Source organism: Hyla sarda, chromosome 4 (assembly GCF_029499605.1).
Source record: "Hyla sarda isolate aHylSar1 chromosome 4, aHylSar1.hap1, whole genome shotgun sequence".
In the NCBI taxonomy this organism is placed as follows: domain Eukaryota; kingdom Metazoa; phylum Chordata; class Amphibia; order Anura; family Hylidae; genus Hyla; species Hyla sarda.
In genome coordinates, this window is record NC_079192.1 from 227,527,765 (window position 1) to 227,548,342 (window position 20,578).

The following is a 20,578-nucleotide window of genomic DNA, read 5'->3' on the forward strand; positions in this document are numbered from 1 at the left end:
CAAATATCGAAAATAAGTAAAAATTGAAAATTATAGATAGAAAATTATATATAAAAAAGAATGCGGATCCGTGTTGAGGTACTCGGTTCTTTTCTCAGGGTTGCTTGATTTTAACGTCGATAATCAATACTTCAAGATTTCTGAAATCTTCTCGTGCCACCCGAGACAGATGATTGAGTCACTACCATATAGCCAATTTCTACGTGCCAGCAGAATTGTTGACAGCAGTGAGAAATTGGATCAGGCAGTAAATAAAATGGCAACCCAATTTATGACCAGAGGTTATCCCTCCACTCTGGTTAATAGGCAGAAACAGAGGCTTTATGAGGAAAGGAGGTGACAGAGGAAATCTAGAACTAAAAGAGATCAGACAACACGTATTCCATTTATTTCTACCTTTAATGAAGTATCAGGACAGATTGCCCAAAAATTAAAAAAACATTGGCACTTGATCAGTGAAAGTTTTCCCAATATTCCTGAATTTAGGGAAATGCCCCTCATGTCCTATCGTAGGGCCAGAAATTTGAAGGATGAGCTAGTAAGGGCGGATGTGTCTAAACAAATTCAAACACAGAAATATGTTTCGGTACAGGCAAAGGGATGCTTTCCCTGTAGGAGGTGCGTGAATTGTAGGAATGTGCAGAGGGGGAATACATTCACGCACCCCCAGACAGGCAAAGCTTATCCTATAAAATTCTATCTTAATTGTGAGAGTGATTTTGTGGTCTATATTCTGTGGTGTCCCTGTGGGTTTATTTATATTGGAGAGACAAAATGTGAGTTCAAAGTAAGATTGAATCAACATAGATACTCTATACGCAAAGGGAGAGTCGATTTACCGGTGTCCAAGCATTTTTTGGAAGCGGGACATCGAGAACAGGATCTAAAATGTATGGTGGTAGATCATATTCCACCGCTAAGGAGAGGTGGGGATAGGGTCGCCGCATTACAGAAAAGAGAATTGAGGTGGATATATGACCTCAATTCCCTTAAACCAAATGGTCTGAACGTAGAATTTGTAGTTATGCCAAGGATGATGATGAGATAATTGTTGTAGAGTCCCAGTGTAAGGTTATGTTCAGTGTGGTTATGTATTCTACAAGTGATATTATTTACTAATACTTGTCGTCTTAAATTTCAGAAATCTTGAAGTATTGATTATCGACGTTAAAATCAAGCAACCCTGAGAAAAGAACCGAGTACCTCAACACGGATCCGCATTCTTTTTTATATATAATTTTCTATCTATAATTTTCAATTTTTACTTATTTTCGATATTTGTTTAAATTTTACCAGTATAGTGACGGCGCCCCTATACTTATATCGATACTGTAAGACATATACCCCTTATGTTCTTTAATTGATCTACTACTAATGTTGTACCCTGGTATGATTGTCACGTGTGTGATGGGTTGCCGTTGGACACCTCTGTATTGACAAGAACGGTCTGGTGAAGTATCCTGACAGCCAGAAGGTGAGGCTTTTACCAATCTGGTAGGGAGAAGCGTACTTTGGGACCCTATGGATTCCATAAGTCGCACCCAGATCCGTGCGGTACATAACAGAGGGCAAGTGTCCAGGTCCCTTGATTGTTTTCTAGCATGTGTGCAGGGTTACAATATTGGAATAATATGATTCCTACTATACATTTGTCAATTGAGTGAAGTGCTTTGCCAGCAGTTCGCTACATAACCTAATATTTATTTGCCCTGAATTAATATGGCGCTTGTGAACACCGATATATACACTGAGCATGCGCTGAGAGCCACGGAGCTTGGCCGCGATGCGCAAGTAATTGTTTACCTGACAGGTCGGGAGGTCTCTATGACTACCAGGGACGCCGTTACTATGATTGGTTGAACTCCGGTTACACCGGAAGTAGATCCCGGCGTCCCATGTGGACTCGGGTCTGCGGATCATGGCGCGTTTGCGAAGAGGCCGGCTAAAACAAACGGGTTTGCTTGATTGGGTAACGTCTTTTAACCCCTTTTTTACTTGTTTTGTTTACACGATCACTGTTGTAATTGTACATTTATATCACAACCCGATCCTATAAATGATTGGCGATCGGAATACAGAGATGTATACACTTTGTACCACAGTATAGAATACACTAAATTGATCATGTTTATATTTATTGGTTTGTATAGTTTATACTCTGTTTATAACATGTCAGATGTCACATGATATGTAAATGTTGATGATGTCACTGATTTGGGGAGGTATTTAACCCCGCTTGTATCACTTGTAAATCACTTGAAAATGGCGGTGAGAGATCGCTGAAACGTTGTCAATTTTCCTTGGAATAAAAGCACTTACTTTTTTCACCCATTTTGGTGTGCTGCCTATATCCATTTATATATATATATATATATATATATATATATATATATATATATGTGTGTGTATATATATATATATATATATATATATATATATATATACATTTAGTCACATGATATTCAGATGCAGGCTAAATGTATTTGTTGCATTTAAAACCGCACATAAAACCAGCTATTTTTCCTACTACTGTGCCTTAAGATGGATGTAGTTAGTATCGTATATATATTATTAATTAGCATGGTTTGCATTAATTCAATTTTTTCTTACAAGTGTGAATGGCGTGCAAGACTGCAAGTTGTGTTTGCATTTGTTCTGTTGTGTTTAAAGTTGTAATTAATCCTGATCTTGTGAGCCATCTGATTATATTCTGCACTCTTTTGTTATGATCTAACGTTAATCCTGTTTGTTTCCATTTTCTTAGGCATACTAAAGATATTCAGCCTACTGCAGTCTGACAATGACATAGATATTCTCTGCTTTCCAACATATTGTCTGTGACAGAGATTAATTTGATTGAACTACAATCACTTTGTGACATATTGTTGGTGACAAACAGTAGCTTATTTGATTATCCACCATACCAGCTGTCTAGCCTGCAAATTAGTCACAAGATAGCGTAACCTAGGATTTATTTAGGTACTTATATAAAGTACTTAGTTTGTTTTAAGCGTTATCTAACTCTGGGCCATTCCCCAGAAGTCCTCATTTTTAAGGGCCTAAAAAACAATCTAAGAACTCTAATCTGTGAGCAACATAGTCGTCTCTTTTTATTTAGTAAACAAGTTGTGTACAAGAATTAAAGAATCATGATAAGCAAAAATGATATTTTGTGGCCCATTAACAACCTCTATGTAATGCAATGTAGTATTGGTAGTTCCTTTACAGGTACCTTTTTAAGTCATTTACAGGTTGTTCTTATCGTGACCTGGATCGTGTGACTGGCGTTCTACTCTCTGAAACTTGCAGTTTGCTTGTTCATGCGCTCTATTTACTTCTAATAAGCCCATCAAATTGCTTATCATTGGAGTAAATGGAGTAAGTGATATATGGAGCATATATCAACCCAACAAGTTATTTCAAGGCAGTTCTTCTAGGTTGCCATAAAAAGGAAGAGCCAACTAAAACAAGCCCATATGCAGCTGTGTGTCTTTTTTGAGCTCCTTCTGACTTCAATGGATCATATAGAAATCATTGGGAGGCCTAACCAAGGGTATAGGTTATTTAGTGAGAACAAGGCTTGGCCTCTCTATTGGGGGCAAATAAGTTACCATGTTCATTCTGTTACTATGTTTTATCCTGGTTCTGTGCAGTTCAATTGCATTGATTCACTACCAAAATAGGAAGGGATCTAGGAGACCAGAGCTTGTGCACTATGCCCTTGAAAGCCAAAGCAAACCACAAAGTGGCACCACTGAAGACAGAATATTGTTAAAGAAAAGGTTATGTTCATTTGTTGTTATTTTAAGCCTTATAAAAATTGATGCATAAACATATGCTATTTGCCCTAGTTCTGAAACCATCAAAATCCATTTGTTTTGTGGGTATGTAGTTCTTTCCCCTACCGTGTCCTCTCAGTACTTCCTGGTTGAGTAGTTGCTCAGTACTACAGTTCCCAGAATGCTAAGATAACACCATGATGAAATTTAAGGGACTACAAAATCTCTGGGCTGGTGCGGTGGCATTACGGGCATGGAAGCCTGGGAATTCCCCTCCATTCATGTTAATGGGAGGGGGCGTGACAGCTGTGTACTAGCCATCTCACCCCCTCCCATAGACATGAATGGATCAAATCATGTTATCCCTGATCAGACATATTATCCTCTATACTTTGGATAGGGAATAACATATCTAGGGGCGGAGTACCCCTTTAAAACTGAAAAAAATGCAATAAAAATTAGGGCTTTTTTCAACTTAAAGGGTGTATTCACATGTACAGTATCCTGCACATATTTGGTGCGCAGGATTTGAAGCTGTGTTCTGTCATTTGTTTACATTGAAATCTGTAGCTTAAAATCTGCAGTTTTGTTTCAAATGCAGTTCTATGAAACTTCAATGAAAAATCCTATGGATCATCAGTGTTGCCAAGCAAAAAATTCACAGAAAAACACTAAAACTTATAATTTTTTTACACTAAAATCCCAAACCAAGATTAATGCCGAAACCTTATCTCCCACACGGAGATGATAACCCAAATGGATATGAGCTAGTGCAGTGCCCCAATGCCAGAGGGTACCATGGCTGGGTAGTGCACATAAAAGAAAAAAAAAAAACTATAAATTGCCAGTGTACTCAACATCCTTGCTCCATGTTCTGGAGACTTATGATACTTGCTCCATGATATGGAGGCTTACAATAAAGTCCAATATGTACTAGATGATTAAAGGAAAGGTGAGGGGAGCAGGGTGTAGGGGGAGAGGGGAGGGGACCTAGGGAATAGATGTAAGGCCTGATGTATGTGGCCTCTACCTACTGACCCTAATCATAGGCGTGCGCACGGGGTGTGCCGGGTGTGCCCAGGCACACCCTAATCAAGCTCAGTGGGGCATCCGAGGCCACCACTGAGCAGCCCGCAGCCCTCACATTCGGGACATCCCTGTGTCCCGAAAGATCTTTTCGGGACACAAGGATGTCCCGGTTACCTTTCTACAGCGGCCCCCGCGTTAACTTTAAAAAACACAGGGGCCGCCGGGAAGTAGCGCACGCAGGGACGTCATTGACGTCCCGTGCGCCCATAGTAACGGAGGAGCGGAGATTCAAGGAAGAGGATGCGCGCGCCGGCCGGAATGGTAAGTGACCAACACGAGCTGGCAGCACGTCTTCTTCAGTGTTCCGACTACCGGTCCTCCGGTCCCGGGACCTACTGCTATGGACTATAGGCCATAGCAGTAGATCGTGACCCCGGACCGGAGGACCGGTGGTCGGAACACTGAAATGGGGCAGTACACAGACATACAGCCTCCAGCCATACACTGTATATGGCTGAAGGCTTTATGTCTGTGGGGAATATACTGCACCTAATGTGGGGGACTATACTGCACGCTATACTGCACCTAATGTGGGGGACTATCCTGCACCTAATGTGGGGGACTATCCTGCACCTAATGTGGGGGACTATACTGCACCTAATGTGGGGGACTATACTGCACCTAATGTGGGGGACTATACTGCACCTAATGTGGGGGACTATACTGCACCTAATGTGGGGAGATATACTGCACCTAATGTGGGGGAACTATACTGCACCTAATGTGGGGAACTATACTGCACCTAATGTGGGGGACTATACTGCACCTAATGTGGGGAGATATACTGCACCTAATGTGGGGGAGCTATACTGCACCTAATGTGGGGGACTATACTGCACCTAATGTGGGGGACTATACTGCACCTAATGTGGGGAGATATACTGCACCTAATGTGGGGGAGCTATACTGCACCTAATGTGGGGGAGCTATACTGCACCTAATGTGGGGGAGCTATACTGCACCTAATGTGGGGGAGCTATACTGCACCTAATGTGGGGGAGCTATACTGCACCTAATGTGGGGGAACTGTACTGCACCTAATGTGGGGGAACTATACTGCACCTAATGTGGGGGAACTATACTGCACCTAATATGGGGAGCTATACTGCACCTAATGTGGGGGAACTATACTGCACCTAATGTGGGGGAACTATACTGCACCTAATGTGGGGGAACTATACTGCACCTAATATGGGGAGCTATACTGCACCTAATATGGGGAGCTATACTGCACCTAATGTGGGGGAACTATACTGCACCTAATGTGGGGGAACTATACTGCACCTAATGTGGGGGAACTATACTGCACCTAATGTGGGGGAACTGTACTGCACCTAATGTGGGGAACTATACTGCACCTAATGTGGGGAACTATACTGCACCTAATGTGGGGAACTATACTGCACCTAATGTGGGGGGACTGTACTGCACCTAATGTGGTGGCACTGTACTGCACCTAATGTGGGGGGACTGTACTGCACCTAATGTGGGGGAACTGTACTGCACATAATGTGGGGAACTATACTACACCTAATGTGGGGGAACTGTACTGCACTTAATGTGGGGGAACTGTACTGGTGCAGTACAGTTCCCCCACATTAGGTGCAGTACAGTTCCCCCACATTAGGTGCAGTACAGTTCCCCCACATTAGGTGCAGTACAGTTCCCCCACATTAGGTGCAGTACAGTTCCCCTACATTAGGTGGCACCTAATGTGGGGGAACTGTACTGCCAACCTAATGTGGGGGAACTGTACTGCCAACCTAATGTGGGGGAACTGTACTGCCAACCTAATGTGGGGGAACTGTACTGCCAACCTAATGTGGGGGAACTGTACTGCCAACCTAATGTGGGGGAACTGTACTGCCAACCTAATGTGGGGGAACTGTACTGCCAACCTAGTGTGCAGGGACTTATACTGCCAACCTAATGTGGGGGAACTGTACTGCCAACCTAGTGTGCAGGGACTTATACTGCGCCTAATGTGGGGGACCTATACTGCACCTAATGTGGCGGGACTTATACTGCACCTAATGTGGCGGGAATTATACTGCACCTAATGTGGCGGGACTTATACTGCACCTAATGTGGGGGAACTATGCTGCACCTAATGTGGGGGAACTATACTAACTGTGTGTATGTGTGCGTGTATATATATATATATATACACACACACACGCGCAGCGGGAGTTTGTGCTTTAGGGTGCACACCCTAATGCAATAGGCTGCGCACGCCTATGACCCTAATCATCTCCCTCAATCTACCCCTATTCCTAAGGCGGAGTTTAACATCCTAATAAGGATGGCCCCACTCCGGAACCGATCCCTCAAAAGTTCCTGTCTGCAGACAAATAGGAGACTCTGTCTAACTAGACAATCACTATCTAACTGTGATTGGATGGGAGAAGGAAAATCAGAGGCCTGGTGCCTAATACAGTCTGATTGATGTATTCTCTAACATTTATTTCTTCAGAACAGCATCTCCTATCTGCGGTATACAGTTTTATAGGTATGCATAAGGTATACTGTTACAACATCAGTCCATTCCCTAATCAAACGGTAAGTGAGCCACTGTGCCTATTTGGATTTCCCCCTCCCTATTGCAATAGTTTCTTCCAATCTATAGCAGTATTGGAGTGAATTTCATATTTCCTCCAATCACAGGATATTTGTCAGTTTCCAATATCTGGTTAATACAAGTTTTGCCATTACTAGCATTTTGCACATGTGTGGGGGGTATACTTTCACTCCTTAAAATAATAGGGCTAACTGTGGTGTAAGAGTAGATGTGACCTGAGTTATAACTGCCAATAACAACTCAACTGCAGCCCAATATGTGCCACAAAATATGAAGTCCCTCGTTGTCCACACTTCCTCCAACACTCTCTCAAACATGTGGGAAACATCTTATGCACTCTATCGGGGTGTAACATCACTACAGGCTAGATTTCACTGCTGTTTCTATATGGGTGACTGCCATTAAAGGCAAATTAGACAATTTAAGTGCACAAGCCCACTCGCCATTTAGAAAAGTTATACCAAGATCCAATTCTTAAGCATAATACGGTCCTGTAGGTTAAAGATAGATCTTACGTTCATAGCTTTATAAATTTGGCCCAGTCTCTTCGTAGCTAAAGACCCCAAATAGACAAACAGTGCAATAAAACATATTCTAGAAATCTTAAAAGATGGTTGTAAAAAGTGATGTATTCTTAAATAACTAAACATTTTCCAGGATGGGAGGGGATATCTATCTTGTAAAAATCTGCAGTTTCAAATCCTATGTATCAAATATGCGCAGGATCCTGTACATGTATATATATACCCTAAGGTAGGCTCACACGGAGCAGATCCGCAGCGTATTTGCATGCTGCAACTGCAGTCACAAGAACACCTTTTTGCGGCTGTGTAGCTCGGTGTGTTTGCTTGTAGCAGCGAATTTCCCACTGTAGACACCATGCCTGTTTGTAGCAGTTACGCAGGGAGAAATCCAGATACACAGAGCTACGTGGCTGCAGAAATGGGGCCCTAGTGACCCTACCCTAATGGGGTTTTCCAGGGAAACCCTAACTAACTTCCAGGCCTTCTTAGCATTAAATCAACAGAAGCCCTAATACTTGCCTCACCTGCTCCCCGGTGCTGCAACAGTCGCATCTTCTGGTCTCCGTTCTTGTGTTATTCTTCCAATGGCATCCTACTCCCTCTTCTCTGTGATTGGCTGGGCACGGAGTAGGAATTCATCAGAAGAAGGAACAACAACATATGACTGGTAAACGGAAGATATGACAGCTGTAGTGCTGGAGAAGGTGAGGTAAGCTTGCTGGCTTTTGTTTATTTGAAGCATGGGAAGCGTGAAAAACACCATTTATATAACTGATAGAGGGTTAATGAGCAAGTGACTTTCCAGAATCCACCACAGCTTTAAATGTGTTAAATGTAATTCCTTGATATACTAATGCCTTTAAGATCTTTTCATTTCTGGTTATTAGCATCCACTTAAGACAGAATATTTTAGAACTAGGTACTCATGGTCTTTCTGAGTACAGTGCTGCACTAGGCAGTTTTTTCTGATACCTATACCGGAGATGTATGTTTTAACTCCAAGTCTATCACTTTTCGTGAAGAGTAAGGGGTCTAAAATTATACTTTTACATGGCAGTAATTTTATATGTTATTTTTAATGTCATGTTGTCTGATAACACAAAATTAAGTAATTTTGAAGAAAGAAAATAAAGGTTTTACACTAGGGAAAATAGGTAATGGAGAAGGAAGTAATAAGCATATAAAATTGTTCCTCTCTTGGGATGCTGAAATTGAAATGCATAAACTTATAAAATATTTTACATGCCTCTCTAAGTACTGGTTAAAGCTAAAGGCTTTTATGAGACACCTAAGCTATATCTCATTGAATGAAGCTTTGCAGATAAAGCAGGCTTTCCTTCTTGGAAATTAGATGAGGAAAAAAGAACATTCAGGACTTAAATGGTACCTTTCAGCAGGTAAATGTTTAGTAAACGTTGTTTAACGTTGTTTAACACAATTATGATACAATAAAGACATTTTTTTTTATAACTAACAGGAAGGAACACTACATTAGTGATAGCCAAGCATTAGTTTTTATGTTACAAGTAAAGATACTAGAAACTAGTGCTTTAGTTTTTTTTTTTTTTTTTTTAAAGACCCACAAAATGGTATGGGACTATGTTATCATATGTTAGGTCGTCAAAGGGGGGATCAAAGATATGGATGAAAGATGGAACTAAGATTAATATAAAGAAATAAGGTACCAGACATAAAACTAAAGGGACCAGTCAGGAATATGGTCAGAATATATTTGAAGTTCATAGCTAGCTTCATGGAAGTCCAGGAATTTTTTTTTTATATATATAGAACAACAAGAAACAGCGATTGGCCACTACCGTGTAGCTGCATGGATGTTCTGAAAGCTACCACTTGTAAACAGCAGCAGTCCCTCAATAGGGGTCCCACTTGAAACTACACAATCTTCCCGTGCTACACCTCATAGAATGCTGTGACAGTACATTACTTAGAAGTATAAGAAACGGAGGGAGCACTCACGGTTAGGGAGAGAGGTAAGTGGAAACTTTATTCAGTTACGGTGCAGTCAACAGGCTTCAACCAGCGGGACACCGTGGACCCTCGGACATACAGGTGAACAGCTGCTTTCGCACTGCTAGAGCAGTGCTTCGTTAGACCAGCCCCTTCTGGCACCTGGGTCCAGGTAAGTACACTTCCTAGAGCCACGTCACGGAAGGGGGGAGTGTTACAAAAGGTTTCAGTGAACATAAAAAGCTATCTTGATTAACACACAAATTTGAAAATAATTATAACACACTATTTCTTGACTATTTCTTGACGCTATATTCGGCAGAAACTAAATGAATACATTCATTTCATGGATGGCAGGTGCAGAGAATAGCGTAGACCACGTTTTACCATGCATATGAAGTCCTTTTGTGGTACTTCTATGCCCCCCAAAGACACAAACTTATCCGTGCAACAGTATGCACACCAGTTGCAACTGCCACATTTATAAGTTCCCTTCAATGTCTGTTTTGATAGCCAGGTTTTTTCAGGGCTCCTTTTTAAATCACTCCTTACTAAAACATTTTTCAGGTTTTTTGACCTTTTGAAGGTTATTAAGGGGCGACTATTTGACCATTGTTTTAAATCTGGATCACTTTGTAATAAAAAACAATTTTTATTTATAGCTTTTCAGATTTTTTCAGCTAGAGGGCTGTAAACGAAAGAAAAGAAAAATCTTGCCTTGTTCTTTTCTGTACTTGACTGGTTGATGTATTTTTTTTCCGGAATTTCTTGTTTTTGAGTAATTCATCCCTATCAGAGCTATAGGCTTTATGAAAGGCTTCGTTCAAAACTTTTTCTGGGTAACCCCTTTGTTTTAACCTCCTATACAGTTCCCTAGCTTGCACCACGAAATCTTCCTTGCGACTATTTATTCGCCTCAACCTAAGAAATTGCCCATAAGGGACAGCTTTTTTCACATGTAGTGGATGGTAACTTTCGTAGTGCAGTAGGGAATTGCAGGCAGTAGGTTTACGATAACCCTGAGTTATGAATCCTTCTTGTGACAGAAATACTTTAACATCTAAAAATTCAAGTTCGGTTCCTCCAAAATTTCCAGGTGAATTTTTAGGTTCAGATCATTTTCATCGTTCAGGGCAGACACGAAGTCCACAAAGGTGGACTCCGTGCCTGTCCACGCGATGAAAATATCATCTACAAATCTATGATAACAGGCTATTGAGCTAACAAATTTCTTTCTTTCTGAGAAAATAAACCTTTTTTCCAGCATTGCTACGCACAAATTTGCCAGGGTACAAGCCACTGGGGTCCCCATAGCTACGCCTCCCACCTGTGTGTACCACTCATTGTAAAATTTAAATGCATTTGAGGATAGAACTAATTTGAGGGAATTGCAGATAAAGTCAACATAAGTGGAACTTTTCCCAGAGCCATCCAAAAAATCCCTGATAACCTCTACACCTTTTTCCTGTGGAATGCTGGTGTAGAGGCTCTCAATCTCAATTAAGACCAAAATGCAATTCTTTGGTACAATGAGATCCTGGATCGCTCTGAGAAAATCATTGGTGTCTTTCACAAGGGCTGGGATCTCTAATAGAAGGGGATGGAGCAGCCAGTCAATGTACTGGGATAGGGGTTACGTTGGGGTCCCCACCCCGGAGACTATCGGTCTTACAAGATGTCTTACAAGTTATGAGCATCAAAAGTCTTGAGAACCGAATTTCCAACTTGTCCGAAAAGGAAACAAGATTATTTTGGACTATTATTAAATAATTAAAGTCCTACGCACAGTGTTATAGGGTGCCTAGAGGACTTCGAAATTACAAGGAGCCATCACAATTTATGGAAGATGAAACATTCATGCAAGAATGGCATCAAATACATTTGGATTATTGCCTTAACATGATGAGGGCCGTGCTAAAGAAAAATGAAACAGAATATGCCCAAGTTGCATCGGATTTGATGAAAGCTAAACTAGAACTAAGAGTAAGAGTTCCTGACTCTCAATTTTCAATCAAAAATTGGAGTGTAAATTCACTATACTTCAAGTTACCCTGAAAGATACAAAAAGGGACAAATTTTTAAGGGACAAGTCCAATTTTGAAACAGAGAAAGTTTTTTCTTTCCCAAAAGGTCAAGGAAAACGTCATCCCCAATGGAGAAACAAAAATAAAAAGAAAGGTCGGAAAACAGACTTCTGGACCACGGATTCGGAGTCCAGTCGGTCTGAAGATAGCAAATGCCCCCCTAAGGATAATCCTAAGGACGTATCTAAAAACATCGGCAAACATTCCAAAGGAGCTACTGCCGCCCCTTTAGGGGCCACACGAGGAGGGGAGGGCGCAGAGATGTAGGAGAGAAAAGTGGGGCTCAAAGACGGAAGTCAGTCACCTGGAGAACTTAGAGTCCATATACACCAACGCAGGAGAATCGGACACTGATTTAAAAATTATCAACTTGTCGGACTTTGAACTGGACGAAGATTCCCGATCAGTTCTCTTCAGGGGACTTAATTTCTGTCTAGTTGAAGATTTTGATCAAACAGAGTTTGAGATCGATCTTTTTCGGGCGATCCGAAAGATCGGTCTCAAAAAATTATTCTCTAACAAGACGGCCAGGGACAACATCAGGATGGAGGGAGAGATCCCAGTCAGTATAGGACCTTTAGGGTTTAGTGTATTCAATGAAGCCCCTCAGGCAGAACTGGATTGCCTCTTCTCCCTGATGTATCTTCTCCCGGATGATCCGGGGGAGAGGAGGGCGATTCAGTGAGAGAGGAAGTAGAGGTTCCTGAAAATGTGGGCGGAAATAGATCAACGTTCTGCCCACCTATAGCCCCAGGGAGCAATTTAGATTTATTTCACAAAAAGGTCATGGAAGAAATAAAAGCCCTATGTCACCCGAAAGACACCGATAATCTTTCAAGGGGGGAAAAATCTGCTCTGGAGAGATTGAAAAAAGGGAGGACATTATTGTAAAAAAAATCCGACAAGGGATTTAGAATACATTTAAGGTCCTATATGGAAAATGGCATTATTTCGAAAAGACTTGCTGAAAAATTGCTCCTAAAAAATCCTAGAGAGGCAGTTTGGTATTGTCTTCCTAAGGTTCATAAAACATTGGAGTCCCCACCCGGGAGACCGATAGTCTCCGGTGTGGGGACCCCAACGGAACCCCTCTCCCAGTACATTGACTGGCTGCTCCATCCCCTTCTATTAGAGATCCCAGCCCTTGTGAAAGACACCAATGATTTTCTCAGAGCGATCCAGGATCTCATTGTACCAAAGAATTGCATTTTGGTCTTAATTGAGATTGAGAGCCTCTACACCAGCATTCCACAGGAAAAAGGTGTAGAGGTTATCAGGGATTTTTTGGATGGCTCTGGGAAAAGTTCCACTTATGTTGACTTTATCTGCGATTCCCTCAAATTAGTTCTATCCTCAAATGCGTTTAAATTTAACAACGAGTGGCACACACAGGTGGGAGGCGTAGCTATGGGGACCCCAGTGGCTTGGATCCTGGCATATTTGTGCGTAGCAATGCTGGAAAAAAGGTTTATTTTCTCAGAAAGAAAGAAATTTGTTATTTGTCAATAGCCTGTTATCATAGATTTGTAGATATTTTCATAGCGTGGACAGGCACGGAGTCCACCTTTGTGGACTTCGTGTCTGCCCTGAACGATGAAAATGATCTGAACCTTAAAATTCCCCTGGAAAGTTGGAGGAACCGAACTCGAATTTTTAGATGTTAAAGTATTGCTGTCACAAGAAGGATTCGTAACTCAGGGTTATCGTAAACCTACCGCCTGCAACTCCCTACTGCACTTCGAAAGTTACCATCCACTACATGTGAAAAAAGCTGTCCCTTATGGGCAATTTCTTAGGTTGAGGCGAATAAATAGTCGCAAGGAAGATTTCGTGGTGCAAGCTAGGGAACTGCAGGGGAGGTTAAAACAAAGGGGTTACCCAGAAAAAGTTTTGAACGAAGCCTTTCATAAAGCCTAAATACAGAAAAGAACAAGGCAAAGGAAAATTTTCCTTTTCTTTTGTTTACAGCCCTCTAGCTGAAAAAATCTGAAAAGCTATAAACAAGAATTGGTTTTTATTACAAAGTGATCCAGATTTAAAACAATGGTCAAATAGTCGCCCCTTAATAACCTTCAAAAGGTCAAAAAACCTGAAAAATGTTTTAGTAAGGAGTGATTTAAAAAGGAGCCCTGAAAAAACCTGGCTATCAAAACAGACATTGAAGGGAACTTATAAATGTGGCAGTTGCAGCTGGTGTGCATACTGTTGCACGGATACGTTTGTGTCTTTGGGGGGCATAGAAGTACCACAAAAGGACTTCATATGCTGTCGGACAAAAAACGTGGTGTACACTATTCGCTGCCTCTGCCATAAATTTTATATTGGGTGTACTACCCGGGCTTTAAATGTTAGATTTTGGAAGCATGTAAATTCCCTTGAATCGGGAAAAGGCTCTCCGAGACTTATTCAACATGTTAGGGATTCACATAACCTTTAGCCCTGAAATTTACAGGTATAGAAAGAGTGCACGCAGCGAAGGGAGTGGACACACAAATTAATCTCCTGAAAAAAGAAGGAACTTCTTTCTCAAGACTAATGCCCTGGGAAACCCAGGACTCCACGACAGATTAGAAATGAATGTATTCATTTCGTTTCTGCTGAATATAGCAGTCAAGAAATAGTGTGTTATAATTATTTTCAAATTTGTGTGTTAATCACGATAGCTTTTTATGTTCACTGAAACCTTTTGTAACACCCCCACTTCCATGACGTGGCTCTAGGAAGTGTACTTACCTGGACCCAGGTGCCGGAAGGGGCTGGTCTGACGAAGCACTGCTCTAGCAGTGCTAAAGCAGCTGTTCACCTGTTTGTCTGAGGGTCCGCGGCGTCCCGCTGGTTGAAGCCTGTCGCATGCACCGTAACTGAATAAAGTTTCCACTTACCCCTCTCCCTAACCGTGAGTGCTCCCTCCGTTTCTTATACTTCTAAGTAATGTATTTTTTTTATATATATTTGAGGCCTATGGGCAACTTATGGCAGTGTATGCTTACATAGTGGCATATATCAGAGGTTTATGTTGTCAAATCCTCTTGGTTCATACAGTTAGTGACTGGCATATACTGTAGTCAACATGAATTAATTCCCAATAATTGGTTTATTTAATTATTATGGGAAAAATATAAAAATGTTTAAGACCTAGTCCAATGTTTTCTTTAAAAAAAAGGGCATCCATTGGGGCAGGGGGAAAATATACATAAAGGTATAATTACCTAGCGCTGGTCCCCTTGCAGCTCCCATTTGCCTCTGTTTGGTGCCCCGATCTTCTTCTCTCTTACTTTTAGGATGAGTGCTCAGTGCAGGACCCCCCAGCTCAGCCAATCTTTGGCTAAGAAAGGACTCCACTGCCAACCAGTGATTGGCAGTGCAAGCTTTTTTTTTTTTTTTTTTCAACTCCCCCCCCCCTCCTTTCCCCAACAGCATATCATTTTGTTAGTTTTTTGTTTTTTTCATGTATTCCATATGTGACCTACTGATAGGAGACTTTGTATAGTTGACAGTGACAGTTTAGTAAAAGTCTATCAGTACACCAAATTGATAATTGATAAAGGCTTTTGGATCATTTTACATTGGAAAAATCATGATTTGCTTTGTACTTGTCATGGGGAATGAAAAAGGGATATTTGTTCCATAAGAATATTGCTCAAAGTTTACTTTATAAGTATTCTGCATTGTGTTTTTGTTTTTTTATGACAGGGTAAGTCATGAATCTGTGTGAGACAAAAACTGTCTGATATGCCGATAGCAACCGATCGCAGCTCAGGTTTCCCTCTGCTGCTATTTTTTTTTCTATCCTTGTTTGCACTTGACAGTTATAGTTGTTTTACATGTTGCTTATGGGCCTTATCCCACTATATATATATATATATATATATGTATACTTTCTGCGGAGAGCAATTGCACCTTATTTATATACATTATAGCACACTGTTTTTACTGTACCACTGTCACCCCCTGTGTTCCAGTTGCCATTTGTCTTTTGTCCTTTTATTACATGTGTATTACCATGTTAGGCTACGTTCACACTGCTGGTTGTCTCCGGCATTGTAAAGCCTGTTATTTTAGGATCGAGAAAAGTTGGAGAAAAATAGGGCTTACACAGTCTTCTTCTCCGGCTTTCCTCTCTGAAAATAATGACAGGTATTGAATACAATGGGGTCCATTGGGACCCGTTATTTGCCGGTATGCTCAGGCATAATTACGGCCGGCAAACTGCAAAAGAAAAAGGGAGTTTGACAGACGAATTTGCCAGAGCATACCGGCAGTGTGATAGGATACAATAAAGGATATATTTTATGTGAGTATCAGCCATAATCTCATTGCATTCATAGGTTTATATTAACACGTATTGCGTTTGGGCAGGGTTTTACTTTTTGATTAGCGTTCATTCTGGGCATGGGGACATAGTGTGGATGTAGTTGGTTACTTTTTGATTAGCGTTCATTCTGGGCATGGGGACATAGTGTGGATGTAGTTGGTTACTTTTCGATTAGCGTCCATTCTGGGCATGGGGGCATAGTGTGGATGTAGTTGGTTACTTTTCGATTAGCATTCATTCTGGGCATAGTGGACTTAGTGTGGATGTAGTTGGTTACTATCCCCTCCTATGTTTTTGCCCCTTTTGCCGCACTGTTTATTTGGTGTTTTCATTTTACCAAAGCCATTTATGAAATAAAAGTTGTGCTTAGTTGCTATGGCCAAATCAGAGACATTTGGTCTCAGTTTATTAGATCTTTGCCAAAGCCTTTGAAGGATTGTCAAAGAAATATATCAATATTTCTCGCTATAATATTTACTTAGCACTTTTCTTTCTAGAAAATCGATAACAAATGTTGTGGTTTTTCATCCAAATAAAATGGTAATGAATGCAGTTTGTTGTCAGTGAAAAAAGTAGCGAATACTCTTTATCATCTCCCAGTCTCTTATAAGTGAGTTTATGGGGATTAACTTTGAATATTGTAATAATACAAGCACACAGCTTGTGGGTGGCTCTCGATACTTAATGAGAACATTTGTCTTAAGTGTAGACCATATTGCAATTTCACAGTTGCTTAGCTGTTTTGTTTTCAGGGAAAGTGATCTTCCTGTAGTGATTATAATCTGAGTAGTTGCGCTGCTGTCTTTTAGTTTTAAGAATAAGCAAGGTCGAGATAATTGTTCTCCAATCAGCACATTTCATTGAAAAATGAACACCTATGGTACAAGTTATAGAGAACAGTGACAAATCAGTGTTCATAGTAAAAAAAATTGAATAACAGGCATGTCAGATGGTTTAGGATACATTTATGACAATGAGGGAAGATAATTGGATAATTACAAAAGGTGTGTACATTTTGGAATTGGGAGCTTTCTGAATTTAAGGTATTGTTGTATTAAGGTAAACAGCTGAATGTTCATGTGTTGCCTGAGAGGAGGGGTAAGCCACAGTCAGACAGCTTTCAGGTTGGTTTATCCCTCCAAGAACTAAGAGGTTGGGTGCCAAAAATACAACAAACCAAACAAGTGGTGCAGTGAAAAATAACTTATCCCCTTATCAAAGGATGGGGGATAAGTTACAGATTGCAGGGGATCTGACCGCTGGACAACCCCCCCCCCCCCCTCCGATCTCCTTAATGGGACCTCAGCAGTCTGCCAGAAGTGGCTGTTCAAAACCCCACAGGAAGCCTCGGCCAACACGCCTACTCCATGTATCTCTATGGGATACATGGAGGGGGCGTGTTGGGTGCCGCTCCACGCGGGGGTCTGCACACCCCTGCAGACTTCCGGTGTCCCGTTCAGGAGTGGTCGGACCCCCCCCCCCCCCCCACACACACACACACAATCTATAACTTGTCCCTTAACCTTTGGATAGGGGATACGTTAGCTTTTAGTACATTACTCCTTTCATTTGTTGGCAAAGAGCCTGAAAGCCTCCATATATCTGAAAATTGGCTGCGCCCACAGGCGGAAGGTTTGGATGACTATAGTACAAGGCATATGGGCACCTTTACAGAGTAAGGGTTTCAGTGGTATCTGTGAATAACAGAAGAGAATTAGGTTGGAAGAAAATTGAGTTCTATCACAGATATAATCATAGTACCTGTAAGACAGTCAGTAAAATAGGTGTTTGTAATATTCTGTTTCTGCCTCCATTGAGCTGCCATCAATAAGCATGACTGTGGAAAAATATATGCATCTACATTACTGCTTATCAGCACTATTACCTGATCACTCATGCTCATAAAATAAGAGTCTGATAATGACACCATAAAGATGTACACTGGCACCATAAAGAGTAGTAAAGTTTTGATAAATAAGGCCAATGTGGATGAAGCCAGTAAGGGAGATTTAATATTACTGATGCACTATAGGAAAGTTGAGCTAGTTACCCCCTCAGTTCAGTCAGGCCAGTAAATAGAGGAAATAAATTAATAAATCTGCCCTAATAACCTCTTCTGTTGACATGATATTTGTTAAGATAATAGTTAGGATAATAAGTTTATCCTGAATTCACATTTTAAAACAAAATATCTTTAGGGTTTATTTACACGTACAGTATCCTGTGCATATTGAATGCTGCAGATTTGAAGCTATGTTTAGTCATTTAGTTTACATTGAAATCCGCAGCATAAAATCTGCAACTTCAAATATAAATATATTGTACATCTGAATTTTTGCAGCTGATTGGTTACCCATTGACTTGAGTGGGTAAGAAAATATGTAACAGCAAAATAGGGCTTGAATGACCTTACCCTTAAAGTATATTTCAATGTTTGTTGCATTCATTTATTTTAGTTTTGTTCTATTTACTTTTTTTTGCATCAGTGTTTACAAGTAAAATGTCATGTCACCTTTTTTTGCTCAGTGCCTTTTACCTATGTCTATACGTGATAATATATATCTGTGTGCAGTGATAACAGCAGCCTGACTGACAGAAACTAAAGTAGCTTTAAATTATCATTATAAATGCCTAGTCAACCTAAATAGCCACATTCACATGATTTATATATGATTGAAATGATGTGCACTCTGCAAAAATCATATTTATTAGTAAATTCCCAGGCAATTGTGTGTTAGAGTCTCCTATATCACTACTTCTGCCGTTCAGTTAAAAAACAACTAACAAATACACAGTACATAGAATTCTTTTTCTATCCCAGGAGATGTCCCCTCACTAAGTGCTACTTCCTCAGTCGTTTACCAGCCAGCAAAATAAATTAACCCCTGCTTTTTCTGTTCTATTAGACTGTTTATTTTTGGAACATGTACTAAATCCAGTAGGCTGAGCATGTTTGTCTCCTGTTTACTTTTATCATTCATTTTTAGGTGTAGTTTTTTTTTTAAAGGGGTATTCCAGGAAAAAACTTTTTTCATATATATCAACTGGCTCCAGAAAGTTAAACAGATTTGTAAATTACTTCTATTAAAAAATCTTAATCCTTTCAGTACTTATGAGCTTCTGAACTTAAGGTTGTTCTTTTCTGTCTAAATCCTCTCTGATGACACCTGTCTCGGGAAACGCCCAGTTTAGAAGAGGTTTGCTATGGGGATTTGCTTCTAAACTGGGCGGTTCCCGAGACAGGTGTCATCAGAGAGGATTTAGACAGAAAAGAACAACCTTAACTTCAGAAGCTCATAAGTACTGAAAGGATTAAGATTTTTTAATAGAAGTAATATACAAATCTGTTTAACTTTCTGGAGCCAGTTGATATATAAAAAAAAAGTTTTTTCCTGGAATACCCCTTTAACCTTCTGGAAACTTCTGCCATACATATACAACAGTGCAGACAAAGGGTTAATGTAGTCTGCTTTTGGCAACAGATGTCAGCTGTATATGACAACTAACACTCTGCTGCAATGGTCTGAATTGGAGATAACTCTTATCCCAGCTATTTAAAGGGGTACTCCACTGGGGGAAAAAAAAACATTTAAAGTCAAGTGGTGCCAGAAAGTTAAACAGATTTGTAAATTACTTCTATTTTAAAATCTTAATCTTTCCAGTACTTAACTGCTCTATACAACAAAGGAAGTTCTTTTATTTTTGAATTTTCTTTCTGTCTGACCACAGTGATCGCTGCTGACATCTCTGTCCATTTTAGGAGCTGTCCAGAGCAGGAGAGGTTTGCTATGGGGATTTGCTTGTACTCTGGAGAGTTCCTAAAATGGACAGAGGTTTCAGCAGAGAGCACTGTGGTTAGACAGAGAGGAAATTCAAAAAGAAAAGAACTTCCTGTGGAGAATACAACAGGTGATAAGTACTGGAAGGATTAAGATTTTTAAATAGAAGTAATTTACAAATCTGTTTAACTTGCTTATACCATTTGAAAAAAAAAAATGTTTACCAGATTTGATGCGCAGGATTTGAAACTGTGTTCAGTCATTTAGTTTACATTGAAATCTGCAGCAGAACATCTTGCACATCAAATCTGCGTAGAACACTGTACATGTAAATAGGGACCATAAAAGGGATTGTCCAGGCTGAAAAAAAAACATGGCTGCTTTATTCCAGTAACTGAGCCTTACCTGTCCACAAGATAAATCCAGTAATAGATATCAGCCCCATTGACATCATCAGAAGTT

General features: G+C 40.5%; 1 protein-coding gene across 2 annotated transcripts in view; it reads left to right on the forward strand.

Annotated features, from left to right (window-relative positions):
- Positions 1 to 20,578, forward strand: part of TBC1D22A (TBC1 domain family member 22A) — a 576,359-nt gene that overhangs the window by 487,692 nt on the left and 68,089 nt on the right. The window contains exon 13 of one of the 2 annotated variants that reach the window (XM_056573701.1): positions 2,765 to 3,031. The exons of the other annotated variant lie outside the window; for it this stretch is intronic. Within the exon in view, the coding sequence (XP_056429676.1) occupies positions 2,765 to 2,773 (9 nt within the window). The 3' untranslated portion in view covers positions 2,774 to 3,031. Of the gene's footprint in view, positions 1 to 2,764; positions 3,032 to 20,578 lie in introns of those variants that run through there. 2 annotated transcript variants of the gene reach the window in all.